This window comes from Pongo pygmaeus, chromosome 5 (genome assembly GCF_028885625.2).
Source record: "Pongo pygmaeus isolate AG05252 chromosome 5, NHGRI_mPonPyg2-v2.0_pri, whole genome shotgun sequence".
In the NCBI taxonomy this organism is placed as follows: Eukaryota; Metazoa; Chordata; class Mammalia; order Primates; family Hominidae; genus Pongo; species Pongo pygmaeus.
In genome coordinates this window covers 72,752,241-72,778,855 of record NC_072378.2, presented here as the reverse complement: position 1 = coordinate 72,778,855, position 26,615 = coordinate 72,752,241, and the positions used below count along the sequence as shown (strand labels likewise).

At 40.7% G+C, this 26,615-nt stretch overlaps 1 protein-coding gene across 3 annotated transcripts; it reads right to left on the bottom strand.

Annotated features, from left to right (window-relative positions):
• Positions 1–3,209: 3,209 nt before the first annotated feature.
• DDX43 (DEAD-box helicase 43) lies at positions 3,210–26,318 on the bottom strand. Of its 3 annotated transcripts, none has more exons than XM_054492491.2 (16): positions 25,885–26,318; positions 23,278–23,333; positions 20,710–20,839; positions 19,083–19,214; positions 16,307–16,388; positions 15,248–15,404; positions 14,597–14,715; positions 13,463–13,573; positions 12,977–13,118; positions 11,721–11,821; positions 8,774–8,861; positions 7,114–7,241; positions 6,820–6,929; positions 6,211–6,349; positions 4,317–4,455; positions 3,210–3,372 (listed from the first exon to the last, which is right to left on the bottom strand). In XM_054492491.2, the coding sequence occupies exons 1-16, from the start codon at positions 26,132–26,134 to the stop codon at positions 3,316–3,318; spliced, it is 1,941 nt and encodes a 646-aa protein (XP_054348466.1). In that variant the 5' UTR covers positions 26,135–26,318; the 3' UTR covers positions 3,210–3,315. The 3 variants fall into 3 exon arrangements, with proteins under 3 accessions (XP_054348466.1, XP_054348465.1, XP_054348467.1); XM_054492490.1 differs by lacking the exon at positions 3,210–3,372 and adding an exon at positions 5,300–5,387 and having other exon boundaries at positions 3,783–4,455; XM_054492492.1 differs by lacking the exons at positions 3,210–3,372; positions 20,710–20,839; positions 23,278–23,333 and adding an exon at positions 5,300–5,387 and having other exon boundaries at positions 3,783–4,455; positions 25,885–26,279.
• Positions 26,319–26,615: the final 297 nt, after the last annotated feature.

Sequence of the window (26,615 nt, the reverse complement as noted above, 5' to 3'; positions counted from 1 at the left end):
AAAGTTTGAGTTCCTAAGAAATTCCACAGCTAGAGGCTCCTACGATGTCAGTGAGTGAGGTTAAAGTTCTACTCTTATAGGGAGCATCTTATCCTTGGGGATTCTGGACAACTGGACCCCCTAGGAACTTGAAAAACAACTGCTTTCATTAGGATTCTTTTGACATGGGGGAAAATACAGCCATTGTCCATTAAAGCACAATCCAATTTGGGTACAAGTACTCTTCAAGTTTTCTAAGTTCTCCACAAGAATACCAAGACTAGGCTACCATCTTTTCTGACAACAGACTACTTTTTAAATAAGCTTTGTATAGTCCAAGATTTCTGGCAGAGAAATATAAATAAAAAATAAAAACAAAAATAAATAATTAAGCCTTGTAGAACAATTTGCTTCCATACAGTACATGTATATTTGACTTTGATAAAAATGAAAACAATTTTTTTTTTTGAGACAGAATTTCCCTCTTGTTGCCCAGGCTGGAGAGCAATGACCTAATCTTGGCTCACTGCAAACTCCACCTCCCAAGTTCAAGCGATTCTCCTGCCTCAGCCTCCCGAGTAGCTGAGATTGTAAGCGCCCGCCACCACATCTGGCTAATTTTGTATTTTTAGTAGAGATCGGGTTTCTCCATGTTGGTCAGGCTGGGCTCGAACTTCCGACCTCTGGTGATCCGCCCGCCTCGTCCTCCCAAAGTGCTGGTATTACAGGCATGAGCCACTGTGCACGGCCTGAACACATATTATTTTTAAATTTTTTCATTTTGCCGGGCGCGGTGGCCTAAAGACATGTTACTTTTAAATTTTTTTCATTTTGCCGGGTGTGAGGGTGGATGCCTGTAATCCCAGCTACTTGGGAGGCTGAGGCAGGAGAGTTGCTTGAACCTGGGAGGCGGAGGTTGTGGGTGAGCCGAGATTGTGCCATTGCACTCCAGCCTGGGCAACAAGAGTGAAACTCTGTCTCAAAAAAAAAAAAAAAGTAATATGTGTTCAATGTGAAAAAATCAGATGTTCACATTAAAGTGTTAAAAAAAAAACAGTGAAAATACAGAGAAATAGCATTATTAATCTAACATTTTGTTACTGGGGTAGTGCCACGCAATTCCAGGCTCCTGGTGTCTTGTTTTGTTTGTTCATTTTTGAGACGGAGTCTCACTCTGTCACCCAGGCTAGAGTGCAGTGGCCCGATCTCAGCTCACTGCAACCTCCGCCTCCTGGTCTCCAGCGATTCTCCTGCCTCAGCCTCCTGATTGGGACTACAGGCCTGCGCCACCATGCCTGGCTAATTTTCATATTTTCAGTAGAGACGGGGTTTCACCATGTTGGGCAGGCTGGTCTCGAACTCCTGACCTCCAGTGTTCTGCCTGCCTCGGTCTCCCAAAGTGCTGGGATTACAGACGTGAGCCACCGTGCCTGGCCTGGCACTTGGTGTCTTGAACAAAGACTTGGATGAGACACACACAGATAGTAAAGCAAAGCAGCAAAAGCTTATTCAGCACTCTCAGAAAGGGGAGAGCTGACTGACTTCTGTGAGATGAGATCAGCCTGGTTTGTTACATTTCATGGCCTTTTTTTTCCTCACTTGCTTACCCTCACTTTATTTTTTGTAACCTAATTGCTCATCCTTGCTTAACCTTATTTTTTTTTTTTTTTTTTTTTTTGAGACAGGGTCTCACTCTGTCACCCAGACTGGAGTGCAGTAGCATGATCTGGGCTCACCGCAACCTCTGCCTCCCAGGCTTAAGTGATTCTCCTGCCTCAGCCTCCTGAGTAGCTGGGATTACAGGCATGCCCCACCACCCCTGGGTAATTTTTGAATTTTTAGTAGAGAAGGAGTTTCAGTATGTTGGCCAGGCTAATCTCGAACTCCTGACCTCAAATGATCCACCCGCCTCGGCCCCCCAAAGTGTTAGGATTACAGATGTGAGTCACCGCACCTGGCTGCTCATCTTTACTTTCATTTTTTGTGACTAAATTCCTACTGCAAGTCCTTGTGACTTATTTTTTATCCTGTATGTTTTAACTCACTGCTTACTCCCTTATTTCGTATGTTCTGCTTCTGCTATCTTACATGTTTTGTTTTTGCTATCACTTAAGCTAGCCTACATCAAAGGGTTCCCTTTGTCCCTGACTTCCTCTGCTATTCTTCTGCCTCAATTTTTCTCTGACTGATTTTAGGATTTTTGTCTTTGGTATTCTGGAGTTTTATTATGAGATGTCTGTGTATATCTTTATTAAGCAGCTGGGACCACAAGCATGCGCTACCACGCCCAGCTAATTTTTGTATTTTTAGAAACAAGTTTTCATCGTGTTAGCCAAGACGGTCTTGATCTCTTGATGTCGTGATCCTCCCCTCCCGCCTCGGCCTCCCAAAGTGCTGGGATTACAGGCATGAGCCACCGCGCCCAGCATTGTTCTCATTTTTTAATGTCTCTACATCCCTACAACTCCCCACTCCCAGACTTACCAGAAACTTATTTGATTGGTCTTACTAAAGAAGCTGCTGTTGGTTTTCACTGAACTCTGTTTTCCTATTTATTCATTTCTGCTTTTACCTTTCTTTTCTTTCCTCTATTAGGCTCTCTATTTAACCTTATCACTAATAACAGGAAGCAATTATTGCGGTAATGAAAAATTCACGTGATGAAGGCTTAAACTAATTATACATAAGTATATACTCATAAATTCTGAAAGTTAATATAAGTTACCCTCATTTATGGTGGAATACATAACATAAAACTGTAAGGGAAGGATGATGGTAATTTGATCAAAGAAAATTTCATGGAAGTGCAATTTGATTTTCCAAGGGTTTTAGCATGAAGCCATAGGCTAAAATGGAAAGAAAAAGTGTTGTTGCAGATTTTGACCTTATGAAATAATTTACTGTTTCATTTCAAAGTGGGTAAAGGATAATTTAAGAAAAGTATACTCCAATAAAATATTATTTAGCAAACACAAATTAAAACGCTATACAGAAAGACAAATTATCAACTTGTCTTTTTATCACAGAAATGAACATTTATTGTTAACAGTATTTTTTTAGGTGCTGATTCTTTGTTTGAAAACATCTTTTTCACTGCCATGACAAAATCTGAACATTAAATTCTGAAAGACTGGCCTTATGACATGCAGCAAAATTACAGGAGACAGTTTAAAAGATTAAAAGAAAAATATTCTAATGCTACACTCCTTAATTAAAATCCAGGAAACAACTTCCAAGTTTAAACACTTCTGTTTTTATTAAAGAAAGTATAAAACATTGGATTCTATATTTTCAAACACTATTATTTTAAGAATCAGTCAAATCAGTTCGGTCTCTTCAGACTGCCAACATGTCCAATTTCCGTCTTACTATATTTCTAAAAAATCTTGAATTCTGAAAAATAGAAAAAAAAATGTAAATTGCTGACCCCAACATTGTTTTTAAAAAGCTTAATAGTGATTAAATAAACATATCCAAATTTACCATAACCATTTTTAAGTGTGCAACTCTGCAGTGTATATTCATTGTTGTGCAGTTAATCTCCAAAACTGGAGACAGCATCCTGTTGTCCAGGCTGGAGTGCAGTGGCCCGAACTCACCTCACTGCAACCTCCACTTCCCAGATTCAAGTGATTCTCCTGCCTCAGTCTCTCATATAGCTGGGATTACAGGTGGGTGCCACCATGCCTGGCTAATTTTTGTATTTTTAATAGAGACGGGGTTTTGCCACGTTGGCCAGGTTGGTCTCAAACTCCTAACCTCAAGTGATCCGCCTGCCTTGGCCTCCCAAAGTGCTGGGATTACAGGCGTGAGCCACTGTGTATGGCCTCCAAAACTTTCATGCCATGAAAAACTCTCTATCTACCAAACAATTCCCCCTACCCACTTCCCAAGTCCTTGGTAACCACCATTCTATTTTCTGTCACTGTGAATTTTACTATTCTAAGTACCTCTTACAAGTGGAATAATATAGTATGTCCTTGTAATTGGCTTATTTCTCTAAGCATAATGTCCTCAAGGTTCATCTATATGACTGAGTTTTCTTCCTTTTTAGGGCTGAATGATATTCCATTGTGTTTATCTACTCATTCACTGATGGATGCTTGGGTTGTATACCCTTGACTATTATGAATAGTGCTGCTATAAACATGAGTACAAAAAGACCTGGCTTTCATTCTTTTCCATGTATACACAGAAGGATTAAGTAATAGATATGAGTAACACCTAATTTATTATGTTAATGACTTAGAGATCATGCTCATTGCAATAAACATTATTAACAAAGCCTAGTTTAAGTAAGCATGCATTTTAAAGTCCATGTGTTATTGAACTTTTACCTCTACCACACTAGTACAGAAGACATTAATGAAACTTCTTGGGCCTTCCTTGAGGTCTTTCCATTTTTCTTTCCATTTCCCTTTTCTGTTGATGTGCCTTAAACCTCTCAGCCATTGATACAAGCTCCTCTGGAATACTCTGAAATTATTCAATGTGTTGTTATTAGGATTCTGAGTTCTTTTCTACAACACTAAAATGCATCCAAGTAATTTCAGATAATCGCACAGCTGGTTACATGACATCCTTTAAACAGAAACGGGTATCTCGATTAAACCCTACATACATCTACAGGCTATAAAATTTGCTGCTTCAGCTGCTTCCAAGTGCCCTTTTTTTTTTTTTTTTTTTTTTTTTGAGATGGAGTCTCGCTGTCACCCAGGCTGAAGTGCAGTGGTGCGATCTCGGCTCACTGCAGGCTCCGACCCCCAGGGTTCACGCCATTCTCCTGCCTCAGCCTCCCGAGTAGCTGGGACTACAAGCGCCCGCCACCATGCCCCGCTAATTTTTTTGTATTTTTAGTAGAGACAGGGTTTCACTGTGTTAGCCAGGATGGTCTTGATCTCCTGACCTCGTGATCCGCCCGCCTTGGCCTCCCAAAGTGCTGGGATTACAGGCGTGAACCACCGCGCCTGGCCCCAAGTGCCCTTAATGCGCCTTTATATGGTAGCATTTTCTATATATTCTTTCTGACCTCTGAGCCTGAATATGTTCCCCCTGCTGGAACATTTACCCCATCTTCTACAACTCTCCCCACCTCCACTCTACTGATTTCTTCCTCAGCGGGGCTTTCATTGCTCACCCCCATTAGATTAAGTTTCCCAGTTATATGCTCCCATAGTTTCTTATCATTGCCATGCTAAAGCCCTCAAAACGTGTTGAAAACTTATTTGAAGTTTCCTGATGAAGAGCAAGCCATAGTACCTGGCATAACTGACTGAGAAACTGATAACAGGTAGATTTCTAATGAATTGCATAGTCTCACCTGATTTGCTCTTTCCAGAATAGTAATTAATTCAGAGGCAACCCTCCAATCATTTCTAGTCAAAGTTGTAATGGAAACACCAGTCCTCCTTTAGTGTGGGGGAAAAAACTCATGTCATCTCATTTATAATATGTATTCATTATTCAGTTAATACAGAATAAGACAAATGAAAACTTTTTCACAGAAGCTGGAATGTATTAAGATTTAAGGTCAAACAGATTTGGAATCTAAATCTGCTGTGGTTTAAACAGCAAAGGGGGTATATGATGGTACCTCTCTTTTATTTATTTATTTATTTTTTGAGACGGAGTCTTGCACTGTCGCCCAGGCTGGAGTTGCAATGGCGCAATCTTGGCTTACTGCAACCTCTGCCTCATGGGTTCAAGTGATTCTCCTGCCTCAGCCTCCCGAGTAGCTGGGACTACAGGCGCCTGCCACCACGCCCAGGTAAGTTTTTTGTATTTTTAGTAGAGACAGGGTTTCACCGTGTTAGCCAGGATGGTCTCGATCTCCTGACCTCATGATCCACCTGCCTCGGCCTCCCAAAGTGCTAGGATTACCGACGTAAGCCACCATGCCCGGCCCAGTGGTAGCTCTCTTAAGAGGAAAAAGGTCTTCTCATATCCATACTAATTTGTCAATAACCTTCAGAGTAACCACTGGGTACAGAGCCCAGTGGTGACACTAGATATAAAACACATAGAACCAGATATAAGAAGCTAATCATGGATGGAATCAGGTTGAGTCTGGCACAAGCAAATGAACAGGGATAAATAAAGTAGCAAGCAGAATCTGAGAAGTAGCTGAAAAATTATAGGTAATAGAAAAAATGGTTTTCTGGGCAAGAAGTTCGTGAGAGGAATAAGGAGAATCTAGAATTGGCCTTTCATGGGTGGACTAAGCTTACTTACCCTGCTCTTCCTGTGCGCCCTATTCGGTGTACATATTCTTCAATATTCCGTGGAAAGTCAAAATTATAGACATGTGTAACATCATGGACATCAAGTCCTCTAGAGGCTAGATCAGTTGCAATTAGTATTCTCACTTTGCCTAGAAAGTAAAGCCAAATGAACACTGAACCATTCTGGTATAAACCAACCCAAGATCTAAAAAGTATATTTGCCCTAACTAATTTAATCAATTTTATTTCTTACTGTTTACATTAAAATGCTTACTTTGTGAAAATGGAAAAGTAACTGCCGGCAAGTTACAAGATACCATGTTTCAGCAAATGGGTCCTAAACCCTTCGAACCATGACAGAAAGATACATTTTTCAGATAACTTCAGATATATTTTCTGTTGCATATTAATACCTTGATATCCAAGTTTAAAGTCTTTTGTGTTTATTTAATGCTTAAAGGCAGATTAATGTTTAGAGCTCTAATGAGTGTAGTTTTAGGATACAGAAGGTGAGGACAGATCTTAGAAATAAATGGGTTTCATGAAAAGATGTCACTCAGCCAAGCCCAGGTATTGCACTAATTTTAAACTATATGAAATATTAATTACATAAACATACCTGTTTTAAAGTTCTCTAATGCTTTCTCCCGATCTCTCTGTTCTCTATCTCCATGCAGAGACTCTATTGATATATTTCCAAGTATTAGGTCACTTGATAAGTGATCCGCACTGAAGCAAAAGATAAACTCAGCATTCTTAGGTGCTTATTCTAATGCCACCAGTTTTACTTCTGTTAGCAAAAATCTAAAGTAACATAACAGACTTATCACCCCCATTTGAAATTAGTATACAAATAGAAATGATCCTAATCAATTTAATTAATTATAATGGACACACAAGAAAAAACACCTACACAGCTTTTCGAGAAACGAAGACAATGACTTTGTCTGTGGATGACATATTCTGTAGAAAAGTTTGCATGTGACTCCATTTCTCTTCCTCGGTGGTTACAATTATATTTTGCTTCACTGAACTTACAGCCTAAAGGATTCAAAGAACATAGTTCATCAAGGTCATCATGATTGAGGGTGAGACCACATACATCAGCTCAAAATGCATCTTCTCTCTCATTGGTTAACGTTTTTAATAAACTGCTAAGCAAAATGGCAGACGTCCTAAAAAAATTACCTGTTTCTACTCAAGATTTGTATCTTAGACGTCACTTAACCTCAAAATACTATTGGTACCATTCCTTCAACCAACTATTTGTCTCTAATCATTTTATTTATTTATTTTTGAGACAGAGTCTCACTGTGTCACCCGGGCTGGAGTGCAGTGGTGCAATGTCTCTAACCATTTTATAAAACAAATGTTAAATGGATCACCATTTATAAATCCCTAATGAAATAAGGGGCGTAGGCAATGACCCATTATTATTAATGATTAAGTGAAAGGCCAATTTCATTTATTAATGATTAAGCAAAAAGCCAGAAAGAGAACTTTATATATTATAATGGAGGGTTCCCACTGACATCACATGAACCCAATATTCAGTCTTAACTTCATAAAGGGAATAGACTTATATTTATGTATATATGTAGACTTATGTTTAGACCCTGATTCTAACAGGGTTAAAATTAGGTATCAGAAAAATATAAACCCTGACTTTGCTGGGTGCGGTGGCTCACGCCTGTAATTCCAGCACTTTGGGAGGCCAAGGGGGGCGATCACCTGAGGTCAGGAGTTTGAGACCAACCTGGCCAACATCGCAAAACCCTGTCTCTACTAAAATACAAAACTTAGCCAGGAGTGGTAGCCATGCTTGTAATCCCAGCTACTCAGGAGGCTGAGGCACAAGAATCACTTGAACCCAGGAGGCAGAGGTTGCAGTGAGCTGAGATCACCCTACTGCACTCCAGCCTGGGCAATAGAGTGAGACTCTGTCACAAAAAAAAAAAAAAATATATATCTATATCTATATCTATATCTATATCTATATATATAGATAGATATCTCTATATATATAGAGATATCTATCTATATATATCTATCTATATATATAGATAGATATCTATCTATATATATCTATCTATCTATATAGAGATATCTATCTATCTATCTATATAGAGATATCTATCTATCTATCTATATAGAGATATCTATCTATCTATCTATATAGAGATATCTATCTATCTATCTATATATAGATATCTATCTATCTATCTATATATAGATATCTATCTATCTATCTATATATAGATATCTATCTATCTATCTATATATAGATATCTATCTATCTATCTATATATAGATATCTATCTATCTATCTATATATAGATATCTATCTATCTATCTATATATAGATATATATATATAGGCCCTGACTAGAGGTTGATGGTATTAGCTGACTATTGAAATTTCAAATGAGATAATGGTATTATAGCTCTATTAAAACTATATGCAAGTGTGATTTGCCCTAAAACTGGGGAGTGGGCAGACTAGGCACACCAAAATTAGCTATCTTCAGAATTTTCATAAGAAATGTTAAACAATAGTAATAAAAAAAAGCTTACAACTAGATCCAATGTACCAACATAGACAATCATTGGTTCTTTCAAATAAGATTGTGCGAGGCGATGAACTGAATGAGGCCATGTAGCACTGGGAATACAAGTTACAAACATTACAATTTTGTCGTAAAAACATTACTATGTTTCCTTAAGCATGCTATGAACCAAGTTACTCGTGAAAGACAAATTTAGTACTTCTTATTTTTTCAATAAGTAAGGCAAATTTAACCGTTAATTCACTGATTACTCAACTACTGTAAAGCTATTAGATGAAACAAATATGTTTAATAAATAGGTTTTTGGCTGGGCCCAGTGGCTCACGCCTGTAATTCCAGAACTTTGGGAAGCCAAGGCAGGTGGATCACCTGAGGTCAGGAGTTCAAGATTAGCCTGGCAACATGATAAAACCCCATCTCTACTGAAAATACAAAAATTAGCTGGGTGTGTTAGCGGGTGCCTGTAATCCTAGCTACTCCAGAGGCTGAGGCAGGAAAATGGCTTGAGCCCAGGAGGCGGAGGTTGCAGTGAGCCGAGATTGTGCCACTGTACTCCAGCCAACACAACAAAAGCGAAACTCCGTCTCATAAATAAGTAAATAAATACTAGGTTTTTATGAACCAAAGGATACCTGTACACCTTCAACTAAATACTAATCTATGAAAAGGTAAGGCCGTGTGTGGTGGCTCATGTCTGTAATCTCAGCACTTTGCGAGGCTGAGGAGAGGCGGATCACTTGAGGTCAGGAGTTCAAGACCAGCCTGGTCAACATGGGGAAACTCTGTGCCTACTAAAAATACAAAAATAAGTCAGGCGTGGTGGTGCATGCCTATAATCCCAGCTACTCAGGAGGCTAAGGCAGAAGAATCACTTGAATCTGGGAGGCAGAGGTTGCAGTGAGCAGAGATCACGCCACTGCACTCCAGCCTGGGTGACAGAGTGAGACTCTGTCTCAAAAAAAAAAAAAAAAAGACAAAAGGTACTAAAAGGGATTACTGTTAGGTTAATTTTATCTCTTGGCCTTTATAAACGACAAAAAAATTCCAATTTTTCATAGTGTCAGCAGGCAATACCAAGTATTTAAGCCAAATAAAAATCTTTTTTTTTTGAGATGGAGTCTTGCTCTGTCACCCAGGCTGGAGTGCAGTGGCATGATCTCGGCTCACTGCAAGCTCCACCTCCCAGGTTCATGCCATTCTCCTGCCTTAGCCTCCCAAGTAGCTGGGACTACAGGTGCCTGCCACCACTCCTGGGTAAATTTAGTAGAGACAGTGTTTCACCGTGTTAGCCAGGATGGTCTTGATCTCCTGACCTCGTGATCCGCCTGCCTCAGCCTCCCAAAGTGCTGGAATTATAGGCGTGAGCCACAGCGCCTGGCCATAAAAATCTTTTAAAATGTTGTTGGCTCATGCCTATAATCCCAGCACTTTGGGAGGCTTAGGTGGGTGGATCACTTGAGCTCAGGAGTTCAAGACTAGCCTGGGCAACATGGTAAAAACTCTGTCTCTACAAAAAATTCAAAAATTAGCTGGGTGTGGTGGCATGCACCTGTAGTTCCAGTTACTCAGAAGGCTGAGGTGGGAGAATCACTTGAGCTGGGAAGGCTGAGATTGCAGTGAGCCAAAATGGTGCCACTGCACTCCATCCTGGGTGACAGAGTGAGACCCTATCTCAAAACACAAAACAAAACAAACTTTCAAAATATACTGATCAAAGAATATCTGCATTTAAATGTTTCCTCAACTATATATAAAATAATGAAAGTGACCACTTTTTATACCTTCACAGTAATTCAATAAAATCTAAGTTCTCTTTTCTTGGGCTGGGCATTGTGGCTCAAGCTTGTAATCCCAGCACTTTGGGAGGCCTAGATAGATGGATCACCTGAGGTCAGGAGTTTGAGACCAGCCTGGCCAACATGGCGAAACTCCATCAGTAAAAATACAATAATTAGCTGGGCATGGTGACGTGTGCCTGTAAGTCCCAGCTACTCAGGAGGCTGAGACAGGAGAATTGCTTGAACCCGGAAGGCAGAGGTTGCAGTGAGCCGAGATCGTGCTGCTGCACTCCGGCTTGAGTGTCAGCGAGACTTTGTCTCAAAATAAATAAATACATTCACTTTTCTTGAAATAGGAAGGTTATTTGTAATAAAACTATGTGAGGGGATTTTGTATTTTTTAAATTTTATATTATTTATACTAATAAAGACAAAGTATATAAGCCCAGGATATATCATTCTTTCTTTTTTTTTTTTTTTCTTTTGAGACAGATTTTCACTCTTGTTGCCCAGATTGGAGTGCAGTGGCATAATCTTGGCTCACAGCAACCTCTACCTCCCAGGTTCAAACGATCCTCCTGCCTCAGTCTTCCCAGTAGCTGGGACTACAGGTGTGCGCCACTGTGCCCGGCTAAGTTTGTATTTTTAGTAGAGACGAGGTTTCACCATGTTGGCCAGGCTGGCCTCAAACTCCTGACCTCAGGTGATCCACCCACCTCGGCCTCCCAAAGAGCTGGGATTATAGGCATGAGCCAGTTTGCCCGGCCAATGTTGTTATTTATACTAATGAAGACAAAGGATATAAGCCTAGGAGATATCATTCTTTATAGATCACTCTATATTCAAATAATCATTGCTTCCTGTTTTATTGTGAGCAATAAGTATTCAGTAATCAAATGCTTATCTCCTTAGACAAGTGAACCCTTTATTCAAAAGTGAGACCTTACTATGATAAGTAAATGTTTGTGTTGAAATCCCTATCTGTAACTTAGGAAACCCAACAGTCATGAATAAGCACTTATTGTTACACTGGTCTACTTCCAATGTTATGAGATGTTTCACCTAAAGATTTCAACATTTCCAAGTAATGCTCAAATATTGTGGGAAAATCCAAACAGAATGAGATTCTATTCCACTGATTTCTATTTTGCACACAGTAATTAGGCATATACCTACCTGGTCATAACTGTCTGCCTATCTGGGCGCACATCTAACAAAATCTTCATTATCTGGGGTTCAAATCCCATGTCCAACATCTTGTCTGCTTCATCTAAAACCTGCATTGACAAAAAAGAATGTGGTTAGATTAGATATGGGAGGCAGGTAATAACACATATGCTTTCTTTATTAGTAGAACACTAAGAAAGGCTTTTCTCATTTCCCCTATTACTTAAGCCACGATTTTAATTTCTCCAGAGGTCAGAATACTAAGCAATTTATCATTGTATGTTGTCTATATGGATTTTTGTTGGCTTTCCAATAGCTTCCAAATCTCCTTAAACAAAATTTTAAGTGTCTAAAATATCCAAGTAGATTTTAATTACTGTGTACCTATTTTCCAAAATTTAAAGTAAACATGCATGATAATTTCAAATAGAAGTCTTAATTCTTTCAACATGCTAAAGAGAATGAGAAATATTCCTACAGCCATTATAAAATTGACAGTCATAGCCTGGTGTGGTGGATCACGCCTGTCATCCCAGCACTTTGGCAGGCCGAGGCAGGTGGATCACCTGAGGTTAGGAGTTTAAGACCAGCCTGGCCAACATGGTGAAACCTCGTCTCTACTAAAAAGAAAAAATTAGCCAGGTGTGGTGGTGGGAGCCTGCAGTCCCAGCTGCTGGGAAGGCTGAGGCAGGAGAATCACTTGAACCTGGGAGGTGAAGGTTGCAGTGAGCCAAGATCATGCCACAGCACTCCAGCCTGGGCAACAAGAGCAAAACTGTGTCTCAAAATAAAAAAATAAAAAATAAAATAAAATCGACAGCCATTCTAAAAGAAACTGATACTCAAGCACTTGGGAGTTGATTAAAACTATTAAAAGCTCAAGGGGAGGGAAGAGAAAATAAAATAATAGTTCAGTCATTTTTTATTTTTTGAGATGGAGTTTCGCTCTTGTTGACCAGGCTGGGGTGCAATGGCATGATCTTGGCTCACTGCAACCTCCGCCTCCCAGGTTCAAGCGATTCTCCTGTCTCAGCCTCCAGAGTAGCTGGGATTACAGGTGCATGCCACCACACCTGGCTAATTTTTGTACTTTTAGTAGAGACGGAGTTTCATCATATTGGTCAGGTTGGTCTCGAACTCCTGACCTTAGGTGATCCACCTGCCTTGGCCTCCCAAAGTGTTCGGATTACAGGCGTGACCCACTGCGCCCGGCCAGTTCAGTTATTTTTGAACCCAACATCCCAAACCCCTATTTCCATGATTACCAAGTAGGTTATATTCTTCAGATTGACAAAGTTATTCATTTGCAGATCATTCAATCTTCCAGGAGTTGCAATTATGATATCTACACCTTTTCTAAGCTCTTCTATTTGTTCATCTCTATTTCCACCACCATATACACAAACACTTAAAAAGAAAAAATCTAAAGGTTAATGTTTAGGCACAGAATATCTCATCACAACTTAAAATCCAATAAAAGGGATAAAAATCAATTATCAGGTACCTTTAGGGGTATCTGCCCCTTTCTGAGAATTATGTACACCCATCAATCCATAATGTTGTATCCTAAAGAGCAATATTTGTACCATCACCTGACCCAGGCTCTGATTGATTAGAGTAGTGCTAAATGCCTGACCCATGTTGAGCCATTTGGATTCTCCGAATGTGTGAACAATGATGGGGAAGATGTATAAAGCTACAAATGATTAAAATATGATACTGGTGAAGGAATGGAAAAAAAAATTACCTACCTCCGAAGCCCTTTATATGAATATTTGCAACATTCTCCTTCTACTTGAAGTGCTAATTCCCGAGTGGGAGTTAGAACTAACATTCCAGGTCTATTCCTTTGACCTTTAAGGCTTTGGAGAGAAAACAGATTAATATTAAATTACTTGTCTCAGATGCATGGTACATTTATTCAGTGCCATCAAGATTTGTAGCAACAAGCCAGGCGTGGTGGCTCACGCCTGTAATCCCAGCACTTTGGGAGGCCAAGGCGGTCGGATTACCTGAGGTCACGAGTTTGAGACCAGCCTAGCCAACATGGTGAAACCCCATCTCAACTAAAAATATAAAAAATTAGCCAGACATGGCAGCAGGCGCCTGTAATCCCAGCTACTTGGGAGGCTGAGGCAGGAGAATCACTTGAATCCAGGAGCCGGAGGTTGCAGTAAGCCAGGATCGCGCCACTGCACTCCAGGCTGGGCAATAAGAGCGAAAACTCTGTCTCAAAAAAAAAAATTTTGTAGCAATGAGTATCAGTTAGATATAGTTAGACTATGCCTTTTTGTGAGAAGGTATATGATTAAAAGTAGTCTCTATATGTTACAGACTTTGCTAATTAAAATCTATGTACCTAAAAAATGGCTGACATTACATAGAATATGCCAAATTCCCCATAAGAAAATGTATTATTTTATCAGATATAAGATTGCTTTACTGAGAGATTAGTGTTAGTTTCTATACACTTTTTCTTATTACAAAAGCAATACATATTTACCATAAAGTAGGGAAATTAAAAAAAGCCACACACCCTAAAATCCAACTTCCCAATACCAGCCTTTTGTTTAAGATGGTCTTTTCATTAACATTTAAAATGTCAAATATTTTATCATGGAATAGATAAGTGTATTGAACATAGTTTAAACAGTTTCCACTGTTTCACTACTAAGGCTTTTGGTAGATATTACCTATTGCCTCCTAAAAATGTTTTGCCAGTTTATACTTTCACCAGCACAATTTAAGTGTCTAATTCTTTGCATCTTCTCTGAAGCTACGCATTACCTTTGGATCAAGCAATAGGTAAAGAAACTTTAATTAAATTTTTGATATCTAAATCTATTAAACCTCCATAAGAAGAAACCAGCCATAGGAATTCTTACCTGGGTTGAAGGTCCAGATGAATAAATCCAGGCATTAAATAACACAATGTTTTTCCTGTTCCAGTCTGGGCTACTCCTATAAGATCTATTCCTTGCAACACAATGGGCCATGCCTGTGACTGAAACGGAATAATAAACATTAACACAAAAAGTACATCTTTTGCTGGGCATGGTGGCTCACGCCTGTAATCCCAGCACTTTGGGAGGCCGAGGCGGGCAGATCTCCTGAGGTTGGGAGTTCGAGACTAGCCTGACCAACATAGAGAAACCCCGTCTCTACTAAAAATACAAAAATTAGCTGGGCATGGTAGCACATGTCTGTACTCCCAGCTACAAGGGAGGCTGAGGCAGGAGACTTGCTTGAACCTGGGAGACAGAGGTTGTGGTGAGCTGAGATTGCACCATTGCATTCCAGCCTGGGCAACAACAGCAAAACTGTCTCAAAAAAAAAAAAAAAAAGTACATATTTTTTGCCAACTGTTCCTTCTTTCCCAGCTCCAAACTTCTTTCAACAAAGATTTTTTGAACTCTAGGGAGAAGGTGCTGGGGGAATGCTAAGAGACAGTTGCTCCCTGGTGTCTTCTAACAATCAGATATCACTGGTTTTGAAGAAAAACATTGAGTGAAATATTGTAATTAATGAAAGCATACCTGAATAGGTGTTGGCTTTTGAAAACCTGCCTTTTTAATGTTTTCCATAACCTCAGGATAACACTGAAAGGCGTCATCAAATGTGCAGGCAGGATTGGGGATAGGTCGTTTCTCCCCATCCTTCAAGTCATCCCACGTTATGTTAAAATTTTCTTTCCTTCAAAGAATAAAAAACATCAGTGGCTTTCCTCACTTTACTCCCCAAGCAAGACATTCTCCAAAATCAGTTCTGGTCTTATCTAGAAATTCAACTACAACTGATTAAAATGAGACTGTCAGGGAAGTTATAATGAAATGCATAAAGAAATAGAAGCAGGAGTCCATCTGTCTCTTATCTGAGAATAGTTGCAATGGAAAAGTTAAAAACATTATACAGTAGTAGGTCAATGAATGTTTCATGGATCAAAGATGAGGAGCCTGAAAATCATGCTTCATAAATTAAAACCAGATTTGGCAAACATTGAGGGCCTATGATGTTCCATATTTCATTAATGCATCCTTAAAAATCCTATGTGTTAGGAAGTATTCTCAATTTGACAGGTGATCATACAGTAAGTTACCCTGCTCCTCACCTTAACCATTCTGCTATTCCATGCATCTCTTAGTTTTATCAGACTTTAATAGTAAGAAAAACCATTGCAATTAAAACCTTCCAATTTCAGGTAACAAGGACTGAAGAGTTTAAGAAATTAACAAGATTAGATCTTTTTTTTTTTCAATTCAACTACTGGAGAAATAATTCTCTAAAATTGCTGTCCAATATAGTAGGCACTAGCCACACATGGCTATTTCAATTTAATATAAACATTCATTTGCTTAATTACACCAGCCATACTTTAAGTGCCAGTCTACTCCATTGGACACAAATATAGACCATTTTCCATCACTGCAGGAAGTTTTACTAGACAACAATGTTCTAAAATATCATGTAAGTGGACACATTTTCATTTGAATATTGAAGGCGTAGCCTTCAAATATCATTTCACATTTGCCCAAAGTGTTAATACCAATAACCTAACTATACAAATACTTACACAACTAGGTAATAAAACTACCCACCTCCAACTATCTGCTTGTACTTTTGACATGGTGCTTGTGGCAGTGGACTCTTTATAAAAGTTTTTCTTAATTGGTGGTAAATCTGGGACAAAGGCGAAAATCCACACTGATAAATTTTACAGCATCATGAATACTTAGTCAAAGCTACAGAAATCATACTACAATATATTTTATTTACCATGCATACCATTTGATAGTTCTACACTTTGCCAACGAGGCTTGCTCCCATCGAAGAGATCTCCCTTTCTGGAGGTTAGGCACAGTAGCTTACACCTCTAATCCCAGCACTTTGAGAGGCTGGCAAGGGAGCATCACTTGAGCCTGGGCAAAATAGTGACACCCTGTCTCTACAGAAAATTTTTAAAGATTAGCCTGGTGGCCAGGCGCAGTGGCTCATACCTGTAATCTTGGCACTTCAGGAGGCTGAAGCGGGTGGATCACCTGAGGTCAGGTGTTTGAGATGAGCCTGACCAACATGGTGAAACCCATCTCTACTAAAAACAAAAAATTACAAAAATTCTCCCAGCACAGTGGCACATGCCTGTAATCCCAGCTACTCAGAGAGGCGGAGGTTGCAGTGAGCCGAGACAGCACCACTGCACTCCAGCCTGGGCAACAAAAGTGAAACTCTGTCTCAGAAAAAAAAAGGGGCCAGGGGGTGGCGGCTCACGCCTGTAATCCTAGCACTTTTGGGAGGCCAAGGCGGGTGGATCACCTGAGGTCAGGAGTTCGAGACCAGCCTGGCCAACATAGTGAAACCCTATCTGTACTAAAAATACAAAAAATTAGCCGAGCATGGTGGCAGACGCCTGTAATCCTAGCTACTCAGGAGCCTGAAGCAGGAGAATCACTTGAACCCAGGAGGCAGAGGTTGCACTGTGCTGAGATTGCGCCACTGCACTCCAGCCTGGGCAACAAGAGCAAAACTCCGTTTAAAAAAAAAAAAAAAAATTAGCCTGGCATGGTGGTATGTGCCTGTAGTCCCAACTACTTGAGAGGCTGAGGTGGGAGGATCACTTGAGCCTGGGAGATGGAGGCTGGAATGACCTGTGATTTTGCTACTCCACTCTAGCCTAGGCAACAGAGTGAAACCCTCAAAAAAAATTTAATAAAAATTAAAATGAAGCATGCTTTGTAAGACATCAAACACCACAACTGATAAATATACTCCCACACATAATAGTTTGATTATCTTTTCTTTGAAGGTCCATCCAATTCCTTTTTTAGAAATTAAATTTATATCCTTGGTCTACTCTCTTAAGTTACATTTCTTTTCTTTTCTTTTTTCTTTTTGAGATGGAGTCTTACTCTGTCGCCCAGGCTGGAGTGCAATGATGCAATCTCGGCTCACTGCAACCTCCACCTCCCAGGGTCAAGCGATTCTCCTGCCTCAGCCTCCTCAGTAGATGGGATTACAGGCATGTGCCACCACACCCAGCTAATTTTTGTATTTTTAGTAGAGATGGGATTTCACCATATTGCCCAGGCTGGTCTTGAACTCCTGACCTCAGGTGATCCACCAGCCTCGGCCTCCCAAAGTGCTGGGATTACAGGCATGAGCCACTGGGCCCGGCCTAGCTACATTTCTTAAAAGCTTATTATACCTCTTCCAAACTTAAATCCTTTCCCTGGTCCCTGATCCCAAATCTTCCCAACACAAACTGTTTAGGCCGCACAGGAAACGTAACTTGCAGAGGTCTTGACCAACATAGTAGCAATAACTGTCAATATTTTGGTTAACATATTAGTGCTTTTAAATTTTAAATAAAAGATGTTGTATTGCTGCCTCCTCCCGAGAGCCAAGGCTAGTGCTTGAATAATGAAGCATTATCCCCCATATATAATGTTCCACGTGAGAAATCTCATTTAAAATTCAAACAAAAGGGCTGGGTGGGGGGCTCACGCCTGTAATCCCAGCACTTTGGGAGGCCGAGGCAGGTGGATCACTTAAGGCCAGGGGTTTGAGACCAGCCTGGCCAACATGGTGAAACCCCATCTCTACTAAAAATATAAAAATTATCTGGGCTTGCTGGCACACATCATAATCCCAGGTACTTGGGAGGCTAAGGCACAGCAATCACTTGAGCCTGGGAGATGGAGGTTGTGGTAAGCCAAGATCGCGCCACTGCACTCCAGCCTGGGTGACACAGCAAGACTCTATCTCAAAAAATAAAATAAAATAAAATTCAAACAAGGCTGGGCACAGTGCCTGACATCTGTAATCCCAGCACTTTGGGAGGGTAAGAGGAGAGGATCACTTGAAGCCAGGAGTTCGAGACTAGCCTGGACAGGATAGTGAGATCTCATCTTTAAATTGAAAAATAAAAATCAAAAACAAAATTTAAACAAACAAACAAAATGCTGCCAAGAACTGTAATGCTTCTTATATTTAATGGCTTTCCCTTTTTTTTTTGCTCTTGTCAACCAGGATACTCCAAGATCTATTTTTACTCAATCACAGCAACAATGTTAACTTATGGTTTGCATGTTTACTCCCTTCCTATTTTCCCCCTGGGACTGATTTTTTCGTATTTCATTAGCCCTTTGCAGTGAGTTACCGCTGACAGACTATAAATAGGTTTAATATTTCCCCTATAGCATAAATGACAGCTGACAACATAGAAACTATCATAACCTAGGGACTAATTGCAGCATTTTAGATTTTACTATTTTCATATACATTTCATTACTAAAAATAAAACACAGACATTGTACAGAGAATAAAAACTGCAGTTAACAGAAACAATATATGTAAATATTAGGAAGCAGCACTGACCTGCCCACTTTGTTTTTTGCCATTTCAAACCTTCCTCTCTAATTTGATCCCAATCTATCAATGGCCGATCTCCTGCAACAACATTGCTATCTGTGCTTCCATCTTTTCCAACGGAAGGTTGGAATGCAGTATCTGTTAAAAACATTTGTATCGATTAGTTTTTTTCTTTCTTTTTTTTTTTTTTTTTTTTTTGAGACGGAGTCTCGCTCTGTCCCCCAGGCTGGAGTGCAGTGGCGCGATCTCGGCTCACTGCAAGCTCCACCTCCCAGGTTCACGCCATTCTCTTGCCTCAGCCTCCCCAGCAGCTGGGACTACAGGCGCACGCCGCCACGCCCGGCTAATTTTTGTATTTTTTAGTAGAGACGGGGTTTCACCATGTTAGCCAGGATGGTCTCTATCTCCTGACCTTGTGATCCACCCACCTCGGCTTCCCAAAGTGCTGGGATTACAAGCGTGAGCCACCGCGCCCGGCCTCTAGTTTGTTTTTTAATAACCAGACAACGCTTAAAATATAAAATTTGGGGTTTCTGTACCACATTAACATGACAACCTTGTCATTTGTTATCATTCAACAACTTATAAAAATTTAATTTGATTGGAGAAGGTAAGTAAAATAATACAAGCCTAATGTTTGCTAAAATATTGTCATACCCATTACTCAGTCGTTACAATAATATTCCTGGGAAGCAGATATTATCTCAGATGAACAGACGAAGAGCCAGGCTTGGTAGCTCACTCCTGTAATACCAGCACTTTGTGAGGCTGGTGGAGAGGATCGCTTGAACTCAGGACTCAAGACTAGCCTAGGCAACGTGGTGAAACCCCATCTCTACTCTACAAAATTTAATTAGCTGGGTGTGTGGCACACACCTGTGGTCCCAGCTACTCGACAGGCTGAGGTGGGAGAATCACTCCCGCCCAGGAGGCCAAGGCTATAATGAGCCATGATCACACCACTGCACTCCAGCCTGGAAAACACAGTGAGAACCTGTCTCAAAACAGTTTTAAAAATAAAATAAAAATAAAAATAAATAAATGAGACAGATACAAAAATAGAATCTTAGACCTTGTCTTTTTCCCCAAGAAACACTAAAAGGCAATGGTGCCTTCTAAACCCAGGTGTCTCTATTCTACTTTCACATTGCATCTAGATATGATTCAGTAATTGTTTTCTCTATTCTAAACAGACCTGAGATTTTTAAAATAACCAAATATTTAAGCAGTTTTCAATGTCAGCCATGAATCTGAAGACAAGACTAGGGTTAGGATCCTGGGACCAATCCTTACTCTACCCACTAACACTAAAGTGTGTGTATTAAAGGGTTATTTCCCTGCTTGCGAGAACTAGATTAACACAAAGACAAAAAATAAATAAATAAAAATAAAGGGTTATTTCATTTTCACTTCCCTGTGGCTAAAAGTAAAACTGCTAGGCATGAACATAGAGCTCTGGTATTTTAATTTGAGGAAAAATATTCTGGGCTTTCATTCATAGTAAAAAATCATTAAGACTACATTTATGGCAGCCGAATGCTTTGAATCAGAAAGTGAAATCAGGTATAATGGCTTATAACACTGAATGAAATTAAAAATTTTTAAAGGGCTTCAGTGGGAGAAAATTACTTACCAACTTCACATTCTGAATTGTAATTTTCTTCTAGCTTTTTAACAAAATTGTCTATCACTGCTTTTGCTTTCATTTGCATTGCCTTGCTGCCAAAAATTTTGACTAATGATTCTGGTTGTTCTTGTATTATCTAGGTACAAGGGGAAAAAGAGGTGAGACTTAAAAGTTCCCTAAAAAAAAAAAAGTTCCCTAAGCCCCTAACCCCTTCCAACAATCACTCAACTTCAAAAACTATTACAGTATAAAGTAAATACAGTATTACTACCAATCAATGTCTAAATTTCTAGTTAGAGAAGAATACTACTTATAGTTACTCTGGGATTTACCTCCTGGTCAGAGGGAGAGGGGCAGGACAACCTGAACATTTAAAATTGGATAGCTAGGGAATAAACTCAGCAAATAGTGTAGAGAAATAATTAAGGCATTAACCTGACAGATAATATTATTTTGATTCTGAGGTCTCCAACCTATAAAATGGTATTTGTTTCGCTAATTTTACAGAATTGTAGGGCTGAAATGACATAATCTATGTGCTATATAGAGAGTTTATTGAACTGCCAGGTTACTTAGGTAAATTTTTAACTTGATGGGATTCTATACTTAACTCATGTATACTGTTAGGGGCTTACGTTTACAAGACTGACACATTTTGTGAATAGAATCTACAAGTAACACCTATCAACATCTATAATTTCAAATACCCTAATGGATTCAATATTTATCTAGAAAATACTGCACACCAAATTTTGCGTTAGGTTGGCAATTCAAACAATGTTTATCATCTACAGTATTTACAGGCACTACAACTCTGTATGAGTGCTGAAACGAGGCCATTATGGGATGCTATGGAAAGGGACAACTACACAGAATGGGGGCCTTAGACTTCCCTGAAAGGTGAGAAGGAATTATTTATGAGGAAAAAGCTATGGTAGCAGCGTGTGTCAGGAAGTGGGTGGAGTACTCAAGGAATCAGGGGAGAGGACACTGGAGAGAGTGAACAGGCCAGAATCAAGTCAACAACTTTAAGGAGTCTAGACTTACAGGCCTGAGATACTATGAAAGGCTTTCACATAGGAAAGGGACACAAATAATTTGTGTTTTAAAATGATTGTTCTAGCCAAGCGCAGTGGCTCACACCTGTAATCCCAGCACTTTGGGAGGCTGAGGCGGGTGGATTATCTGAGATCAGGAGTTTGAGACCAGCCTGGCCAATACAGTGAAACCCTGTCTCTACTGAAAGTACAAAAATTAGCCAGGCGAGCTGGAAGGGCACCTGTAATCCCAGCTACTCTGGAGGCTGAGGCAGGAGAATCTCTTGAACCCAGGAGGCAGTGGTTGCGGTGAGCTAAGATTGCACCAGTGCACTTCAGCCTGGGCGACAGAGCAAGACTCACGTCTCAAAAAAATATAAAAAAATAAAATTATCGTTCTGACCACAGTGGAGAATGATTAGAGGATACAAATAGAAGCAGGACATACAGTTGGGGGGAAGGCAAATGATGACATTCCCCGTGAGAAGCCCAAGAAATAGTCAAGACTTAGCAGTGAATGAGAATAAGGAAATACCAATGTGGATAGTCAGATTACAGACTTGTAAACTCAGTGAATGTTGCTATCATTCACTAAGATAGAGAATACAAGAGCTAGCCAAAGTTTGAGGAAAGGGTTCTCTCTGGAAGGAAGACCTTTTGGACATGATGAATATTCCAGTGATCTCATTCTTATGCAGATTATCTCTAACGATTTTTACCTCCGACTGGGCCTGGTGGCTCACACCTGTAATCCCAGCACTTTGGGAGGCAGAGGTGGGCGGATCACCCGAGGTCAGGAGTTCAAGACTAGCCTGGCCAACATGGTGAAACCCCATCTCTACTAAAAATACAAAAATTAGCCAGGCACAGTGGCATGTGCCTGTAATCCCAGCTACTCCAGAGGCTGAGGCAGGAGAATTGCTTGAACCCGGGAGGCGAAGGTTGCAGTGAGCCAAGATCGTGCCACTGCACTCCAGCCTGGGCGACAGAGCGAGACTCTGTCTCAAAAAAAAAAAAAAAAGATTTTTACCTCCAAGAGTCCCAAAACCTACACCTGGAACAGCTTAAAATTCAGGTGGCTTCTTGAGAATAAGGAGTATGAAGAACTTTGGCAACTTACCTAATTTACCCTAGTATGTTAATAACTTGGCAGAAATTAGAGTTAAGGCCTGGTGCAGCGGCTCATGCCCGTAATCCCAACACTTTGGGAGGCCAAGGCAGGTGAATCACTTGAGGCCAGGAGTTGGGAGCAGCCTGGCCAACATGGTAAAACCCCGTCTCTACTAAAAATAAAAAATAAAAATAAAAAAAATTAGCTGGGCTTGGTGGTGGGAACCTGTAATTCCAGCTACTCAGGAGGCTGAAGCAGGAGAATTGCTTGAACCCAGGAGGCGGAGGTTGTAGCGACCTGATATCACGTCACTGCACTCCAGCCTGGGAGACAGAATGAGGCTGTCTTAAAAAGAAAAGTAGAGTTAGGTGCTCCCTTAGAAATGCATGATGCTCTCTTAAGGGCTGAAGAACACAGATGGCTTACTTGGATTGTGGTGTTTGTTGTACTTTGTATATTCTTTATTTTTGACCCACCACGACCTGTTTTTAAAAACAAAGGAATATATTGTTATAAGTTGAAATTAGTAAGTTGAAAATTTACCCATTTTCCTCAACAAACATTCTCTAGTTCTTCCCCCCAAATGCTCCTAGGGTTCAACAATCATTTTTTGTTTGGAAAGAGGGAAGCAAGAGGTTCTATTCCAAATTTTGGTGGGTTTTAGGAGACTCTTATCCCAGACAGGTGGAGACGATGGATTCTGTATCAGCTTGCACAAAACCTAATTGGGTCCAAATTGGTGGAGAGGATGTAGAAATTGGAACTCTTTCATACAACTCAACAAATAAGCTTTGAAAAATGGGCAAACACTTGAATAGACATTTCTCCAATGACACACAAATGGCCAACAGGCATGAGATGTTCAACATCACTAATCAGGTCCACGCAAATTGAAACCACAAAATGATTGTCACCTCACATCTGGTAGGATGACCATTATCAAAAACAGAAAAAAAGCGTTGGTAAGAATGTGGAGAAACTGGAACCCCTGAGTACTGCTGGTGGGATTGAAAATGGTGCTGCCACTATGGAAAATAGTATCGATTTCCTAAAAAATTAAAAATAAAATTAACATATGATCCAGCAGTCTCACTTGGGGTATACATCCAAAAGAATTTAAAGCAGAGTCTCAAAGATATATTGCACTCCCATTTTCATAATAACACTACCGAAATCAAAAGGTGGAAGCTACCCATTTATCATAGACTGATTAATAGATAAAGTAAGGTATATACTTAATAATGGAATACCATTCAGCCTTAGTAAGGAAGAAAATCCTGTCTCATGCTACAAAATGGGTAAGCCTGGAGGATATTATTCTTAGAGAAATGAGCCAATTACAAAGACAATTACTCATGATTCTACTTATATGGATTATCTAAAGTAATCTAACTCAGAAACAATGTAAATGGTGGTTCCCTGGGATGGGGCAGGAAAAAAATGGGGAGCTGTTCAAGGAGCATACAGTTTTAGTCATGCAAGTTCCAGAGATCTGGGATACAACATTGTGCTTATTGCTAGTATTGTGTGATATACATTTAAAAGAGGGTATTTCATTTTTTACAATAAAAAAGATGGATTCAGATCCAACATCAAGTGAGTGCTCTGCAGCACAGTGCCCTTTCATCTGCTAAGTATTAACTTAAGTGATTTTTATTGCAAACCTAGTGGCTTTCTTTCATGGAGCATCATTCTTCAGATCTTGAGCCCAAGCCTTCTGAAAGGCCAATGAATCTGTGGGTAGTATAGCAATTAGTCTTATAATGCACTATTTTGTAGCAGCCTCCATCTGTTCATTTTTCTCAGGTTTTAAAAACGGTGAAATATACCTAATAGGTAAAATGTGGCACTTTATACTCGGGCTTAATGGCAATCAATGGGGTAATCATTCTAATCATTTTTAAATGCTTTTCAAAAAAATTCAGAAATGGGCCGGGCACGGTGGCTTACGTCTGTAATCCCAGCACTTTGGGAGGCCGAGGTGGGTGGATCCACAGGAGTTCGAGACCATCCTGGGTAATATGGTGAAACCTCATCTTTACTAAAAACACAAAAATTAGCCAGGCGTGGTGGCGCACGTCTGTAATTTCAGCTACTAGGGAGGCTGAGGTGCAAGAATCGCTTGAGCCCGGGAGGTGGAAGTTGTAGGGAGCCGAGATCACGCCACACTGCACTCCAGCCGGGGCCACAGGGCTGTCTCAAAAAAAAAAAAAAAATCAAAAGAAAGAAAAAAATTAAAAAATTCAGAATTGAATGTTAACACTCAAGATGTAGTAAGAAAAGGTTTTTAACTTTTTAAAAATTAAGGAAACTAAAAGCAAGATACAACTGCTCTAGGCAGCCCTACAATGACCTTATAGCTTTTCTTTGATTTCTGGCTCTAAATGGTACTCATAGAAAGACTGATTAAGTTTTGTTTTTCATTCTGGGGTTAGCTGTCTGTTAAAAGGCCTGTTCTAAGGATCCCTCTTCAGCCCTAAGACTTCATTAGTCTTCTAGGAGTTGCTCTCCCAAATACATTGTCTGTATAAACACCAAAAGGTGGATTAAATTACTTTTTTTTTTTTTTAAATTGAGACGGAGTCTTGCTCTGTCACCCAGGCTGGAGTGCAGTGGCGCGATCTCAGCTCACTGCCAACTTCTGCCGCCGGGTTCAAGCCATTCTCCTGCCTCAGCCTCCGGAGTATCTGGGATTACAGGCGCGCGCCACCACGCCCAGCTATTTTTTAAATATATATATATTTTTAGTAGAGACAGGGTTTCGCCATGTTGGCCAATCTGGTCTCGAACTCCTGATCTGGGGTGATCCGCCCGCCTCGGCCTCCCAAAGTGCTGGGATTACAGTCGTGAGCCAACGCGCCCGGCCAGATTAAATTATACTCTATCCCCAAGTTTTACAAATAGCTCTGGGAGAGACCTGAACCTCACTAGGTGGCAGCTGATTGGAGGTGAGGCAGCGAGGAGGAAATGCCTTCGCTCAGGCTCCGCCCCTGGCCCCACCTATCCTGCCCTGCCAGCCACACCCATTCTCACCGATTACCGCGCCCACAAATTGGGTCTTCAAAGCAAAACACAGCGGCGGTTCCTCGTGACCAGCGGCCACGGCCTCCGGGGGCCTAGAGGGGCCTCTCCAGCGACCACCTCTGCCGACACTATATCCTTCAGGACCTCTTCGATTCAACTCCTCCGCCGGCCTCCTCTCTGGCGCTCGGGACACTGTCGAGCTTCGCCGACTAGCAACGACCCATGTAGAGGCCTTGGGAGCTCCTCCGTGGTGGGACATTGTTCCAAGAAGGGGCGCGTCCGACGTCGTTGCCGTCCAGCTCTACACCACCTGACCGTGCCGTCGTAAGACTAGCGTGCCAGGGAAGCCACGCAGCCGCTACTTAAGGAGCCCGCACGAGGCTAGCACCCCACCCCCGGCCCACGCCCTCTATCCCGCCCACTTCGCCCTGATTTCACGCAGCCATTGGCCAGTGAGCGTCGTGGGCGGGACTTTCCCAGTTTTAGCCAATCGGCTTTCTGAACCGTGGGAGCATGCCTTGAGGTAGTCAATGTGCTCCACCGTGTATTCCTTTCCAGGCATGGGACTTTTTCCAAACGCCCACTTTGCTCCCGCCCCTACTGGACACACACCTCGGGTTCCTGGCATCTCAGTGCCTTGGAAACTTTTTTTTTCTTTTTAAATAGAGACGGGGTGTCGCCGTGTTGCCCAGGCAGGTCTTGAACTCTTGGCTTCTGGCTTCAAGTGATCTTCCAGCCTC

What these genes read in the sequence shown, in the direction of transcription:
- DDX43 (XM_054492490.1), bottom strand. Translation starts at nt 26,134, where the DNA reads ATGTCCCACCACGGAGGAGCTCCCAAGGCCTCTACATGGGTCGTTGCT. An exon ending in AAAAGCCAACACCTATTCAG is followed by an intron (nt 14,716 to 15,247) that starts GTATGCTTTCAT and finishes ATTCCGTTTCAG; the next exon opens with TCACAGGCATGGCCCATTGT. An exon ending in TGAAGAATATAACCTACTTG is followed by an intron (nt 11,822 to 12,976) that starts GTAATCATGGAA and finishes TTGTCAATGCAG; the next exon opens with GTTTTAGATGAAGCAGACAA.